This window comes from Temnothorax longispinosus, chromosome 4 (assembly GCF_030848805.1).
Source record: "Temnothorax longispinosus isolate EJ_2023e chromosome 4, Tlon_JGU_v1, whole genome shotgun sequence".
Classification (NCBI taxonomy): domain Eukaryota; kingdom Metazoa; phylum Arthropoda; class Insecta; order Hymenoptera; family Formicidae; genus Temnothorax; species Temnothorax longispinosus.
In genome coordinates this window covers 1,827,714-1,842,021 of record NC_092361.1, presented here as the reverse complement: position 1 = coordinate 1,842,021, position 14,308 = coordinate 1,827,714, and the positions used below count along the sequence as shown (strand labels likewise).

At 47.6% G+C, this 14,308-nt stretch overlaps 1 protein-coding gene across 1 annotated transcript in view; it reads right to left on the bottom strand.

Moving 5' to 3' along the window:
• LOC139811036 (roundabout homolog 2) overlaps nt 1-13,242 on the bottom strand; it is a 95,578-nt gene extending 82,336 nt beyond the window's left edge. The window contains exon 1 of the mRNA XM_071775050.1: nt 11,670-13,242. Coding sequence (XP_071631151.1) covers nt 11,670-11,736 — 67 coding nt within the window. The 5' untranslated portion in view covers nt 11,737-13,242. The remainder of the gene's footprint in view (nt 1-11,669) is intronic.
• Nucleotides 13,243-14,308: the final 1,066 nt, after the last annotated feature.

Here is a 14,308-nt window from a genome sequence, read left to right as displayed (position 1 = left end):
TTGATTAATTTGACAATTAAGAGCGTGCTCAAATCTTTCTCGTTCGTTAAAATTCTGTTAAAATTAAAGGGAAAAAAACACGCGAGAGAGTGAGATTTTGCTATCTGTTCCTGCTGCGTAATTATTCACTCGAGATATCGCTATTTACAGTGCGGGAGGGAGAAAGAGAGAGCCAATCGCGCAACGATTCATTGTACTTTGACTGACGATATCACGCAGGATGATTAATTGAAATATTGTTTTACATCGTCGGATACGCGCGTCGCACAAATCGAGCTACGTACGACGGGCGGGATAAAAAAAACCTGCGAAACTCCAGTCAAAAGAATTCAAAGTGGCGGTTGATATCTACCCGATATCGATTATCGATGCCTACTATATGGGCTTCGAAATACTCATGCCCGTACTCAATTGCGTATTACGGATACCAATACCCTCCGATTGCGTATTATCGATACCCGGTACGCGCTTCGAGAGCTTTAAATCCGTGCTCAAGTTCATCGATCGCGAGCCTAAATAACGACCGAGACAGAACGAAGTGCGCAACTAACGCGCGATGAAATAATAATCTGTAAAAAAATGAGGAATTTTAGAAGGCGAACGTGCATTCCAAACCTGACAAATGATCGAAGTTGCGATGTACATACATACGTGGCATAAACGAATGGCTCGTCGTAACACATGAAAAGATTAACGTGAATTTCTCTGTTTTTTTCATATATGTAATATTTTTAAATTTATACTAATAGTTGTAAAATATTTTTGTTATTCTCTCTACATATAATCTTATTAATGTATCGTATATATTTATTCTCCTTGCTTCTTGTATTTTCTTCTCGTCCTACATCTTGACGGATGCTAACGATCGACGTGGCAAAATCACCCGGTATAAGGAGCAGTCACGTTCCAAGGAAGGGTGCCTTGTGTGTGCGCACAGTTGCCGTTAGTCCGTTGACGAAGGGACGGAATCTCGCGGCGCGCACCCTTCGGGACTCCTTCGACGGGGTCGCCGAAACTTATAAAAAAATAAGACCGTTTCAGGGAGACTCTAACGCACGATCGTTTCTCTCGCAAAAGGGCTCCTTTCCCGCCGCGCCGCGCGCGCGGGAGGGAAGCTCATCTCTTCCCTTCCACCCACGCCGAACCTCTCTACCGTCCCTGCCTCTGCTCCTCTCTCGCACCCTCTCGTCCTCTCTTCCCGTGCGCGCGCACGCATACACCTGTACCTAAAATGGCGATGGGTAGAAAGAAGCCCGCTTCTCTCGCTCCCGTTCTCTCTCTCTTTATCTATCTCTGTCTCGCTATCTCGCCGCCCCAGAAGAAATTGTCTTACGAGGCGCTCTTATCGATCGTGCGTTTTCCCCCTTGCGATTCTCTTCTCGCACCCCACATCTTCGGCCTTTACGGTCGAGAAAGGGAACTTAACGGGGTCGAAGACACCTTCGGGCCGTACATCTTTCACGAGTCCTGCCGCGCTGTATCCGCGCCGGGAAAGACGTCCTCCTCTCTCTCTCTCTCTCTCGACGAGAGACAGAGAGTCAGTCAGCCTGCCTGCCAACCAGCCAGCCAGGCAGCCAGCCATCTAGCCAGCCAGCCGCGTGTGCCAGCATCGAAATTGTCTGTCGCGACAGAGCGGCGCGCAACATCGAATATTAAAGGCGCCCTAATCGCGAGCGACAGGGTATAATAGCGCAATAATAAGATGATCTCGGAATATCGAGACTCTCTACCCTTCGAGAGAATGTCGCGATACGTGAAGGGATTATTTCGCTTTCCGCCACAATGCCATACGGAAAGTTAATGGAACGCTTAATTACGGAGTTGCCTGACGTGCAAAATCGTCGCTCGGTTATTGCGCGTGGTTTCGAGTAACGTACATGCCGTACATGCTGTAGTGCGCTAGCATAATCATTATTATCATTATTAGAGATAGCGCGGGTAACGACGCAAGTTCACATGATTTAACTTGAATAGAGATATTCGGCTTGGAGTTCTCGAAGCGTGAGAGAAACAACGTTTGAGTTTTTACCGAGGAAATTCGACTGTATGGATTAGCTGAAAGAACCCTTGTTAACAGATCGATGGAGAGGACGCGGGAGAACCAAGGTGTACACTTACGCATTCGCTTTTCGCTTAATGATATTGCTGCGATCTCTATCTAACCGCGGTGAAATTTTCAAGCCGCCACGCCAGTTTCCTTTGTGCCTCTCTTCCGCGACTACTACACACACACACTCTCTCTCTCTCTCTCTCTCTTGGCGCATTCATACGGGCCATCTGTGTACGCGCTCGATCTTGATAGAGAGGCCCAGGCCGGCGCGCGGCATTATATCCGTAATGGTACTCGCGCGAAATAATAGGACCTAATACGCCCTTTCGGAAGGCGACGGCGAACTACTCTGACGGAAATACCTCTCTCGCAGAAGAGTAGCGCGCGACGATGGAAGAAGCAAGAGAATGAAGAAAGAGAGAACGAGAAGGGAAAGAAGGGAGAGAGAAAGAGAATGCGCTCTCACGTTGGGGTTTCTCTGGCTCCGCCGGGCGAAGTTCAGAAAACATCTCGGTGGATCTCGGCGCTCGACCGGCCGGCGCGGCGAGGAAGGCCTGCAACGCGCGCGCGAACAACGCGCTCCTTTGTCCGATATATCGCGCGCGATCTTCTGCGATCTCTCGGTCGCTCATCATCGTCGTCGTCATCGTCGTCGTCGTTACGCGTGGCCGGCAACAAAATGTAAGCTGTTGCTCCGCGAACAGCCGATTCCTGTCGCGTCGCGTCGCGGTATCGCGGTCCCGTAGCCCCGTTTCGTTAAATTAGTCTCTTTGATGTGTCATACGTGTCACGAGCGCGCGCGCTCTCTCTCTCTCTCTCTCTCTCTCTCCCCCTTTCCCTCTTCGCTCGCTTCCCGCTTTCCTCCTTCGCCCTAATCGCGCGCTACTTTAGACAGAGCTTTCTTTCAGCGCGCAGCGGCGCGCCGTAAACGACCGTAACGCGCGGTGAGTTTCAGCCTGGAAATAAGCCGTTTTCCGAAGGTCTATTTTAATTGGCGGCAAGTCAAAAGCGCATACTCGTGGAAAATCGCCGCCGTTGTTCGGGAGCTGCGAGAGCGCCGGCCTCGTCGCAATTACTTCGGAAATAATACGATGTTGCCCCGGAACGCTGGAAAATTTGCCGCTAAATATCGCGGAAATTAGGCATGAAATTGAATTACCGTTGAAGCGCGGGAAATAGCGTAGGTCCACCTTAATACAAAGTTGATTAAAATTATGAAACCGTATCCTGTACATAACGTATACTAGAAGAGGAGGGAAATAAATTTTTTTCAGCCGAAACAGAATTTGATGGCGCGGGCGTTTAATAAAAACTACCGCGCGCGCGTGTACATTTCCGACTTTTGCCAGTGCAAATACCGGTCCTATTACCGGAGTGAATCGAATTACTCGGCGGCGCGGCGGGGGCGCGCGCGCGCGTCAAATAAACGAGGCGGACGTTTTCTTGTCCTCGCTACGACGACGAGGTGCTTTACCGCCCAAGGCGGAGACAAGATCCGCCGCTGCTTTACATTCACGGATTTGTCGTACTCGCGGGTGCCGAGAGGTCCCCGGCGCTGTTTTACATTCCACGGTTAAAGCGCGCCGGAGTCTCGCTTTTGTACCGTATGAAATAACTGAAAATCCGCGCCCGGGCTCGGCTCTGACGGCCCGCCCTTCAAAGTCCATCACCTTCGTTCTCCCATTAAATCCCCGAACGAGAGAACGACGGAGGTGTTTGCGGTAGGAAAGTTTAACCGTGGCGCTCGCTAGACTGCACTAACAGTTTATTTAACGACTACCACCGTCAACTTGGCTGAAACGTAAAATCGCGTTTTCACTAACTTTTTAACGTTATATCGCGACGATGTCAGGGTCCTTGACCCTCAGCTCGACGCGACCAAGCAACATCTTTATTATGTAAATGCACGATGTATTATGTATCGTTTAGTCAAACGACACATTTCGAAAATATTAAGGTAATCTCGGAATCGTCGATCTGTCGGAAAACATAGCTAAAGAAAAATAGAATATACTTAAACTTTTTATTGTTCTGACGAAAGTGGGTTACGAAAGATTCGTGCCATTGTGGTCATCAGAAAAGAATCTAAAAAAGAAGTATCACGTATCATTTAATCAAACGGTAGATTTCGAAATATTTAGGTGATCTCGTAATCGTCGATTTGCCGGAAAATAAAGCTAACGAAAAATAGAATATATTTAAATTTTTTATTGTTCTGAAAGCATGTCACGAAAGATGCCATTTGGTCATCAGAAAAAAATCTAAAAAAAAGTATCACACAAGTGTCATTTAATCAAACGGTAGATTTCGAAATATTTAGGTAATCCCGAAATCGTGTCAGAAAATAGCTGAAAAAATATATTTAAAGTAAAATATATTTACTTTAAAATATATTTTAAAGTAAATATATTAAAGTAAAATATAAGTTTATATATTCTGACGAAAGTATATCATGAAAGATTCGTGTCATCGATCAACGAAAAAAAATCTAAATATCGCGCCAGATATAAATATGGCGCATGCTGCGACGTTAAGTGATACATAGCGCCGTCGATTTCGATTCTCGAGCGCGTAATCTCCGCGATTAATTTCCAGGGCCCGAATTCGCCCGGCGACCTAGGACGACACGCGTACGTGTCGCGGCCCGTGAAAGATAACGCGAAGTCACTTGTCATTCCGCGGGAGAAAGGAACGGGCCTTGCCTTCGAGCAAGTTCTGATCAGCCCTTTTTAGTCTTCATTCGGATTCCACGCCGGCGACGCGAGCGAGTGCAAATGGCAGATGGCGAGTAAAAAAGGGGAGAGAGGAGAAAAAAGAGAAAGAAAGAAACAGAGAGAGAGAGCGATCGAGCGAGCGAAAAGAGAGGAAAAAAAGAGTCGAGCGCGAGAATGCATCCTAACGACACGCGGCATATCTCATTGGAGTGCTCGATGCACTCGCGCACACGTGCTAAGGTGCGACGGGGGACGGGTCGAGTGTGTGACGAAGTAACTAACATTCCTCTCGTGGACGCCGCAATATGCGAAAGACAACGTACAGCCGTCCCATTCCGTTATCCATCCCCGGCCGTGTTCATTCGTGTCTCGGTATTCACGGTACACGGTGTTTCGTGAGATTTGCATCGAATTCCCCGATAGCGTATCGTCTAATCGATTAAGTGGTTTGATACGCGAATACTCCAACCTACGCTTTCGAGTTCATTTAAATCTTGTTTTATTCATTTCAAAGATATTACCAAGTTTATAAATAGTAAATCAAATAATCGTTACCCTTTTATCGATTTCTCTTATCTATACCCACTGTTAAATATTAAAAGATAAAATTTCAAAAATTAATAACTTGAATTACATTTTATTTCTAACTACCATGTGTGTTGAAATTTATTATTTTAACAGTATTATTTTAACTTTATTGGTTCAGTTGAACTTATGACATATTGAGTAGGAGCAGTGGCGACTATAAAAATGGTTAAATGAGTTAAATGGTTAAATAAGGATAAGCTTCGGGTTGAATTTTAATTTCGAATTTTTAAGAATCTCATATATAATTTAGAATTACTATTAAAAATAAAGTATGCTATAAATTCACAATATAAAATCTGTTATTAAAGCAAACTGCATTTAAGAAATAGCGAAGACTGAACTTTTCCCTGTTAAATATTTCGAAAGCTTGAGCTTCGTAAAATTTTGATTTAATTTTTGATTAAGAAAAGATCTGTTTCATATTCATCAACGATAAATATTATCGATAAATATTAATTAATTAATTATGCAAAACGAGTCTGTATCTTACAGTTTCAGATTATAACAAATATTACATATAAAGGTATATACATGCGTTAATTACTATAATCCGTTATCGATTACATATTCTAGTCTTTAACAATGAATGTCACAATAATTTTCCAACGAGTCTATTTCCTATGCCTGAATGGAATAGAAATGAACTTAACTAACCAAGTTAATCAGTAACGTTGAATACAACTGTGCATTTGTTTCATAATTCAGACTATACATAACTTCTATAGACCGTATATGGAATACGATCGATTTATAATATCTGTCATTATGCCAGCTGGTCGGGCGTGATGCGGTTTACAATGTGGCTCTATCGAGATACGTTTCAGACTTCTATTATTAACGCGCATCGTACTTACTATTATTGCATCGAATTTTTCAAAATACATCGAAATTTAATTTCTATTACCGCCCCGAACCTTGAATTCGACGATTATCCCCGCTGATTACCCGAGCGGAATACCCGAAATTGCTCGAGTAAATGGCGAGCTTTATTGAACTTTGTCACGCCGTTCGACGTGGGTTAATTGCGTATCACGGATATCAACGTCGCGCAAAAAGGACGGACGCGGCAGGGGGGCGGACGTGTTTACGCGAAATGACGCTTTCATCGACGAAAGGAGGAGAGGGGGGGGGGGAGATACCCTTTTTTTAGACGGCCGTGCCGTTGTCTCTCGCGGTTGAAACTCTCGGCATTATCCACGTGCCGTTTTTACGAGCGAGCCGAGCGAACCGCGGAACAAAGACCATATGTACACGTCAGTCAGTCGCGAAACACTATCTTTAGATTCCTACTATAGATGGTGATTAATTATTCGTGTGTACGCGTCCGCGTTCGTTGTCGTCTGACACGATGAGAGAGGGAGAGGGAGAGAGAGAGAGAGAGAGAGAGAGAGAGAGAGAGCAAGGAGTCGGCAATCTAGTGGTGGCCGTCTTTCGTCATAAATTATTCATCCGCGTGCCGTTTTTGTTTCGCCGGCCGCGTACGCGATATCCCGAGAGTGCGGGTGCATCGATAAAGTCGGAACTGGTTCACGGAGCGAAGCCTCGTCTCCCTCGTTGCGTCGTCTCTCGCTGTTGTTAACCGCACATCCGTGGTAACCTTTGACGACCCGGCGACGACGAGTATAACTCGCGCGACTCACCCCGGTTTGGTCAGAATTTCCGCTCGACAAGAAATAAGCGCGCTATTCCAAGCGCTGGGACGATCGATCGTAGCGTCAGAGAGACTTAAATTACATTCAATATATTTAGCATGGTAAAAGTACTAATGACTTATTAAAGCGTGTTAAATATAATCCAGACACACGAGGAGGAGCAGAGATGATTCTACTGATTCCCGGGTTCTTATTTATGACGAATACAGTCTACGTTATATTGATAATAAATATGACAATAATTATAAACATGGGAAGGGTATAAATCGTCATCTTGTTCTAATGTGGCCTTAACGGTAGATCTAGACGTCTTTAGACGCGTTTTTATCACACGACGCACGGTACTCAACGTAATGTTAAATGCGGTGGCGTGATTAAGACGACGATTTATTACGACGATACGCGGAATGTCGTCGAGCATCGTGCGTCGCGAATCGCGTCGGTAACCACGCCTAGTCGGCCGCGCGCGCGACGGTTTCTAGTTTGCAAACACTTTCATCGCAAGTATGCTGAGGGAGGGAAGGAGGGGGTTTCCACGGTAGAGGAAAAAATGCGCGGTAAATATATTTTATGTCTCTCCCGACGTAAAAGGCAGGGGAGGCCGGGGGTATCGGTGGCGGCGATTCGGCGCCAGTTCGCGGCCGGGAAAAATGCCTCGTAAAGTTACGCGATGCGAAAATTCGCGAGCGCCGGCGTCCTCCATATACCCATACACGCGGGCGATACGGCCGATATACGTGCGTTCGCCTGTCGTTGACGAAATTTTCTGTCTGCGATATTCGGGACGGAAAATTTCGCAGAAACGCGCGTCTGAATCTATCGCGAGAAGCAGGCTGGAGATCGCGTGTACGTTTTATAAGGTATGTACGTTGAGAAAACACGTTTTCTAATTTAAAGTTTAGAATAAATAAAATATTCCTGATATATTACAGAAATCCTTTTCGCGAAAGTAATTGTATCAAAATCACGTTTAATCGCATTTAACATATATTTTATACGAGTTATTCTCTCACGTTTCAGCGAGATTTTCACACCGAATCACATTCGCATATAGATTTCCAAGACGTAAATACCTTGCGCTTTTTAGTTACTTTCTAGTATCGGATCATTTCTATACGATGACAGCGTATAAAAACCGGCGTGCTTTAGCGAGATGCGCATTTAACTCGCGTCTTATAAAACTGTCACTTTGTACATCCTCGCTTATACGCGCGTCTCCTGTTTGGGAACCGGTAAATATGGCGCGAGGCTGAAAGAGAGAACCGCCTGGGTGAAAAGGATCTTTAAGGGGAGCATGAATAGTCGGCGGTGCCCGGGACTAGCTTCTTACGCGCGCGCGTCAGCGTGTACGGACACCTGCGAAAGCAGAGACGGGCTTTTCTTCTCGTCGTAAGCCACGGTTTTTCTTTTTCCTTTTTCTTTTTTCCTCAGGGCGCATTGTCGTCGCGGCGGCGATTGAAGGAGATTAATCGCAGCGCGCAAGAGGGATCAATCGCCGTAATGGCCATTTAAAACGTGTTTCCGACCGAGGACGACGGATCGTCGCGCCTCGGCGCCACGTAATAACTAATAACACGGCAGCAATTATATCGGGACTCGTAGTAAAAGGTGAGCGGTCGTGCGAGAATTAGAAAAATAAGGAGAGAAAAAAAACGAACGCGGAAACGAGGTAGTCGATAGCATGATCAAAGCACGCGAACGAGTGAGTGAGCAAGCGCGAGAGAGAGAGGGAGAGAGAAAGAGAAAGAGGGAAAGAGAAAGAGAGAAAGAGAGAGAGGGAGAGACAGAGACTTGCAGAATTATCCAAGGAGTTACGGAACGGGATAAACTTAGCTTAATTTATCATTTACACATTGTCCAACGTGCCTCAACACAATCGTCGCGTGCCGCCCGCCCTTATTTCCAGCACACGCGCGTAATTATAGGGAAATCGATATAGCGTTCAACAGCGGAGTTCGCTGGCATACCTCCTTAAGGAAATGGAAATAGTTGACTAAGCAATGAATATTACTTCGCCCAATTCGCGAAATAGCACGACTACGGGCGAAAGACGCTTTGTCTTATCTCTGAGAGAAAAAGTAATCAATTATCTTTATGACTAGGCAGTAATAAATATATATACAAATACAAAATTATATTTTAAACACTTGAACTTTTGATCATATCCTGCGATGTATGTACAACACCAAGGGATCTATTTAACTCCGTTAAACGCATAATTTGCGTTCGTAGTCCGCGACGGAATGCATGTACTTAAAAAAAAAAGAGAAGAAGAAAAAAACAAATTCGTGGGGGGACGCGAAATGTTTTGAAAACCAAATGCTTGCCTACGCGCGCGGAGCACAATGCAGTGGACGCATAAGAATGAAGGCTCTCGGAGTTTTGCTTGAATAACGATAAACATCGCGTCGCAAACAAAAATAGAGCGCGGGGAAGCCTACCCCTCCCCCGTTCCGTGTATCGTCGTCTATTTTTAGACGGCCGCCGCACGGAAACTACTAAAATAAATAACCCGTCCACCCGAACTTTCCCATAATATTCGTCGAATCTTGTTTTTCCTAAACCCGCACGTATCGGTAACCCGCGATAAATTGTGAAATGCAACGCGTAACGCGCGCGCGCGCGCGCCGAGCGAAAACGCCGCTTACACGTTCGAATAATATTCGACGCGTGGGGCCATTTGGACCCGCGAGAGAACATAAACGCGACCTGGAAACATGGCGAGCGAGCACCGTGTTCGGTGGTTATTCGTCGCGTTTCTATTACGCGGATTTTCAAAAGGCAATCTGCTCTCTCTCTCTCTCTCTCCGCCAGAAGTTTAACTCTCGCCTATTTTCGATTTAAGCGGCGTAAACGCCGGCGATATAATTTCGCGGGGAAATAACGTCGCGTTTCTTCTTTTTTTTTCACGTTTCATCATAAATTTAAAAAGCGCAACTCTCGAAGCCGGTTTCGTAATTATGCAGCCATACGGCCGCCGAGAATAATCGGACTACGCTTTGATTAATAAAGCGTTTTTTGCGAAAGAGGAAAGGGGGGAAGCAGGGACAGCGGGGGTTAAGATAGAATTTAATAAACTCGTCGAAAATCGCGTGTGTCATCTTCAAAGGAAATAACTCGCGCGTTAATTAGGGACACGGGGGAAAAAGGGGGGGAAAAAGTGAAAATCATTTAAGCAATATAACGAGTCGGAGCTTCAAGATAAAAGTGATATCTCACGAGCTATCTGCATCGGGGGGTCAGATGTGCCTCCATCAAAGTAATTGAGGGTTAACAGAATTGATTTCGGACGAAATGATACCGGAGGCCTCGTATAAGCATTAATAGAGACGAAGGCTGTGCGAGGAATCGAAACGCTCTTCGGGAAGTCTTTAATAATCGTTCCCCGTTTAAACGATTAAAAGTTGCTCTTGCAGTTTAATCAATTATATATTATTTGTTACGCGATTTCGATGCGATTAATAATAAATATGTGCGGGCGCGGCGTGACGTTGCGGGAAAAATACGTAACACACACAAAGAGCGTTATTCCCCATAATTTATAACTCGTCCTACATCGCGGCTAATTACGTGCAACGTGCAACCAATATTGCAACCTCAGAAACCGAGGGAAAAGTTCATTTTGTCACCGCGGATTATTCTCTCTCCCTCTCTCTCTCTCCCTCCCTCCCTCTCTCTCTCTCTCTCTCTCTCTCTCTCTCTCTCTCTCTCTCCCTCTCTCTCTCTCTCTCTCCTTCGCTCCTTTCTTCTCTATTCTACACAAAAATGCGGAAAATACGTTTGGAAAAACTATACACGTTTGCTCCGACCGAGACATTAATCATCATCCCCCCCCCCCACAATCGTACTTCCTGCTTAACGAATCTTATCTCCCCTGTTTTATTATCTAAAACGCAAATGTTTGACTACGCGATGTGCGAGTTAATCTACCGTTATAAATAAATACTCCAGAATCAACGAGCGATATCGACGTATCTCCCATTGCTTTACTTCGAATCGAAGGGCTAGGAACAGCGTTTCCCCGATCCCTCCGAGTTTCCGAGGGCACCACGGCTCCGGCTCCGGCGGCCTGGCAACAAGAGCGACGGCAGCCGCAACGGGTCCATTTTCCCTCGACGACTTTTAACCGTGATACTCGAACGCGAAGTGCGTTCTCGTTACGCGCGCGAACTCGATTTGCGCGGATTCGATGGTGCGCGCGCGATCGACGAAACAACGGGAGGGAGGAAGAAGGGTGCGCGCAAATCAATTTATGCGAATAGGATTCGCCGGCGCCGTCGGAGAGCGCGACGCCGCACCGCTGATCGAATCGCTTCGACGTTTTCGAGGCTGAGAGAGCAGCCCGCGCTCGCATCTGTTATAAACGCGATCGAGAGGAAGAGGGATAGAGAGAAACAGAGAGACACACACACACACACACATACAGAGAATTCGTGGGAAAGTCAGGGATTCCGTTTGAACGACGAAGCGCCACGCCGCGCCGCGTGCAACGGGGACACCCTATATATGTACAATATTATTTACGCACGGCGCGACGCGCGGCGGGCGCGGGGGCCACGATGGACCGTGAAAGCACGGCCCGGGGGGAGACCCAAGGGTGGCAAACGGCGAACAAGGGGCGGGGAGGGGGGAAGGGGCTGAAAGAGAGGAGAGAAATCAACGTACCTTGGACTGTGATGCCGAACGCCGCTAGCAGGAGCAACCGATCGATCAATCCGCGGCACATCTTCATTAATGTATCCGAGGGCTGCCCCCGTCGCGCGTCGTACCCTTTTTCTTCCCCGTCGTGCCGTCCGAGACGATCTCGCACACACGTATACGCACACACAAAATCAAAACGGAGACGAGGTGGGAGGGGGGGAAAGAAGACTGGAGGATCGAGGCACCCGGGGCGCCGATCAACACTCGCGCGTCATCGGCTGACGACGACGACGATCTCGTTAACGACGAGTCGATCTTCTCTTTCCTCTTCGACGCCACACGCTGACGGACGAAAACGGACGGTTTCCTTCTTCTCTTTTTTTTCTCTCTCTCCTCTTCTTATTTCCGACGCACCACAAAACACACTCCGCGAATACTTGGCGCCGCGTTCACGCGCGGCCGCGCGCGCGCACGCACGCACACGCTTTTCACGCGCCAAGGGGGTTATCGATATATATATGTATGCGCGTCGCCGTTGAATCCGCCGGCGGTGGAGGACCCGTCGCTTACTTCAGGCGGATCGCCCGTCGCGGCCGCCGGTCCGCGGCCGCGTCTGCCATTGCACGGGGACGAGAGCGGCGGCGAATATCCATTCCCCTCCCCTTCCTATCCCTGCGTAGTCGTTACGTCGTATATCCGTTATCGATAACGCGGAAACTGATTAACTCAACTGCTGCTGGCGACGGCCCGGTGAGGGGGAGGGGGGTGAGCGTTCAGCGTGAGCGGCAAACTCTTCGTCTCGCCGTCCGCGTGCTTCGTTGTCGTTAGCCGTTACAGCGAGAGGGTAAAAGTCGCGCTCGCTTCGTCCTCACGGGTTGATCGATGCGCGCACCGCGCCGCTGACAACGCCGTCGCTACGACGGCGAGTGTCCATTCCTTCCTACGGGGAGCCGACGAAAGCACCGCCGAGGGGGAGAATAATCCGACTCCGAGTCTCGCGCGCGCGGTCGGTCGGTCGTCGGTCGGCGCGGCGTCAACAGTCGCGCGCGCGCCACTGCCCCGTCCGATGATCCATCTCGCGGGCGCGGGGGAGAACGCGGCGATCCTCGATCGAAGCGAGAAAGAGAATGGAGGGGGGGGAGGAGAGCGACGGCACAGGGTCGCGAACGAGCGAGCGATGGCCCGGTCGATGGTTTATCGCCGCTCGAATGTCACTCGAAACGAGCCAGGGGAACGGCCGTTAAATCCCGCGGGGACGTCAATCCGGACGGCCGCGGACGTCCATCGACCGCGCGTGTCACTCGTTTCAGGTAATAGCGGTTGCACGAAACGTGTCTCGCGTCCTCGGGGCGCCGCCGCGCCGGTCCGGTCGCTCGCGCGAACACGAAAACAAGAGGGAACGTGGACGCGGTGGCGAACGGCGGGGAATACGAACGTTGACGGTACCAACGACGCGAAGGCCGATCCGCGACTGGAGCGCGGCTACGCAAGCGCCCGTGTATTTAGCGCGCCGGTCAGCGCCACCTGCGCGACCGGAGAGAACTAAACCCATGCTCGTGTATACAGGGTGATCCTCGTGAAATGTTACGAGCGTTTTTCCCCGCGTGGAAAACTGTTGACTGTTAGAGGTGGAATTCTTTTTCGGTCATTTGAAATTCGTCGGGAGCTAGGTGTCTCGAGACGAATGCAGCTCCTTCGCCGCTGGATCCGCCGTGGAATAAAAAGCAAGCGTCCTTATTCTTTCAAATTGAAAGTGCTTTTTTCGAAGGTAAATCAAGTTCTCTCGTCAGGCTGAATGTAAATTATTGGATGAGATCCTCGTCAGGTGCAAGTGGATATTTTACGAGACTTTCATATTTTATATCGACACTTTCTAGCATAGAAATATGACTTATCTCGTAAAATATACACTTTCCGATGATTCTTAGATACTTACACAGTTCAATACTTCAATAGTTATTTATACATAAGACACGATAAAACGAATCGATTTCTGACACGTTTCAAGTTTCAAGAATAGCTCTGCCTAACTGTTAATAGTGCTTTTAATAGTGTTTTTAAATGATTAATCACTAGCCAAAAAATCACTTACAGTATTAAATTTCTATAAGGGTGGCGATTAAATTTAAGTGAGGATCCGCGAAAATACAGAACGCTAACTTCATGTCGGTACGTGAAGAAGTAATATCATTTTATTCAGTATCGAATTGAATCATAATACTTCACGACAAGGAGGTTCTTAGCCACTTCCAGAGAGAATCTCCAAGAAAACGTCCCGTTTGGGGTTATTGCCTAATCTGTTATTAAAAAGATAAGCTTCAACGTGAAAACTTTATTGACATTTCGCGCGTCAGATTCGCTCCCTCCGTTTGATGAAAATTTCAATGGCGCCGCGGCAAGTGAGAGCGCGGAGATAACCGCGTTCCGCGAATCGAGATAAAGAGGAGGAGAGGGAAGGGGATGTTAGAGAGATCCGAGCTCGTAAATAAATCACCGTTCGATATCGTGCGATTTATTATCGAGGCGACAAGTCGCGTGACGGATTTGTCTCACCGACGATTATGGTCGTTCCGGGTGCATTTATGGCACGCATCCGGGCAATGCACCACCACCTACGAGAAGCACCGTTCGAGAATTCGGTTCCGCTGTTCTTCTTCGTGATT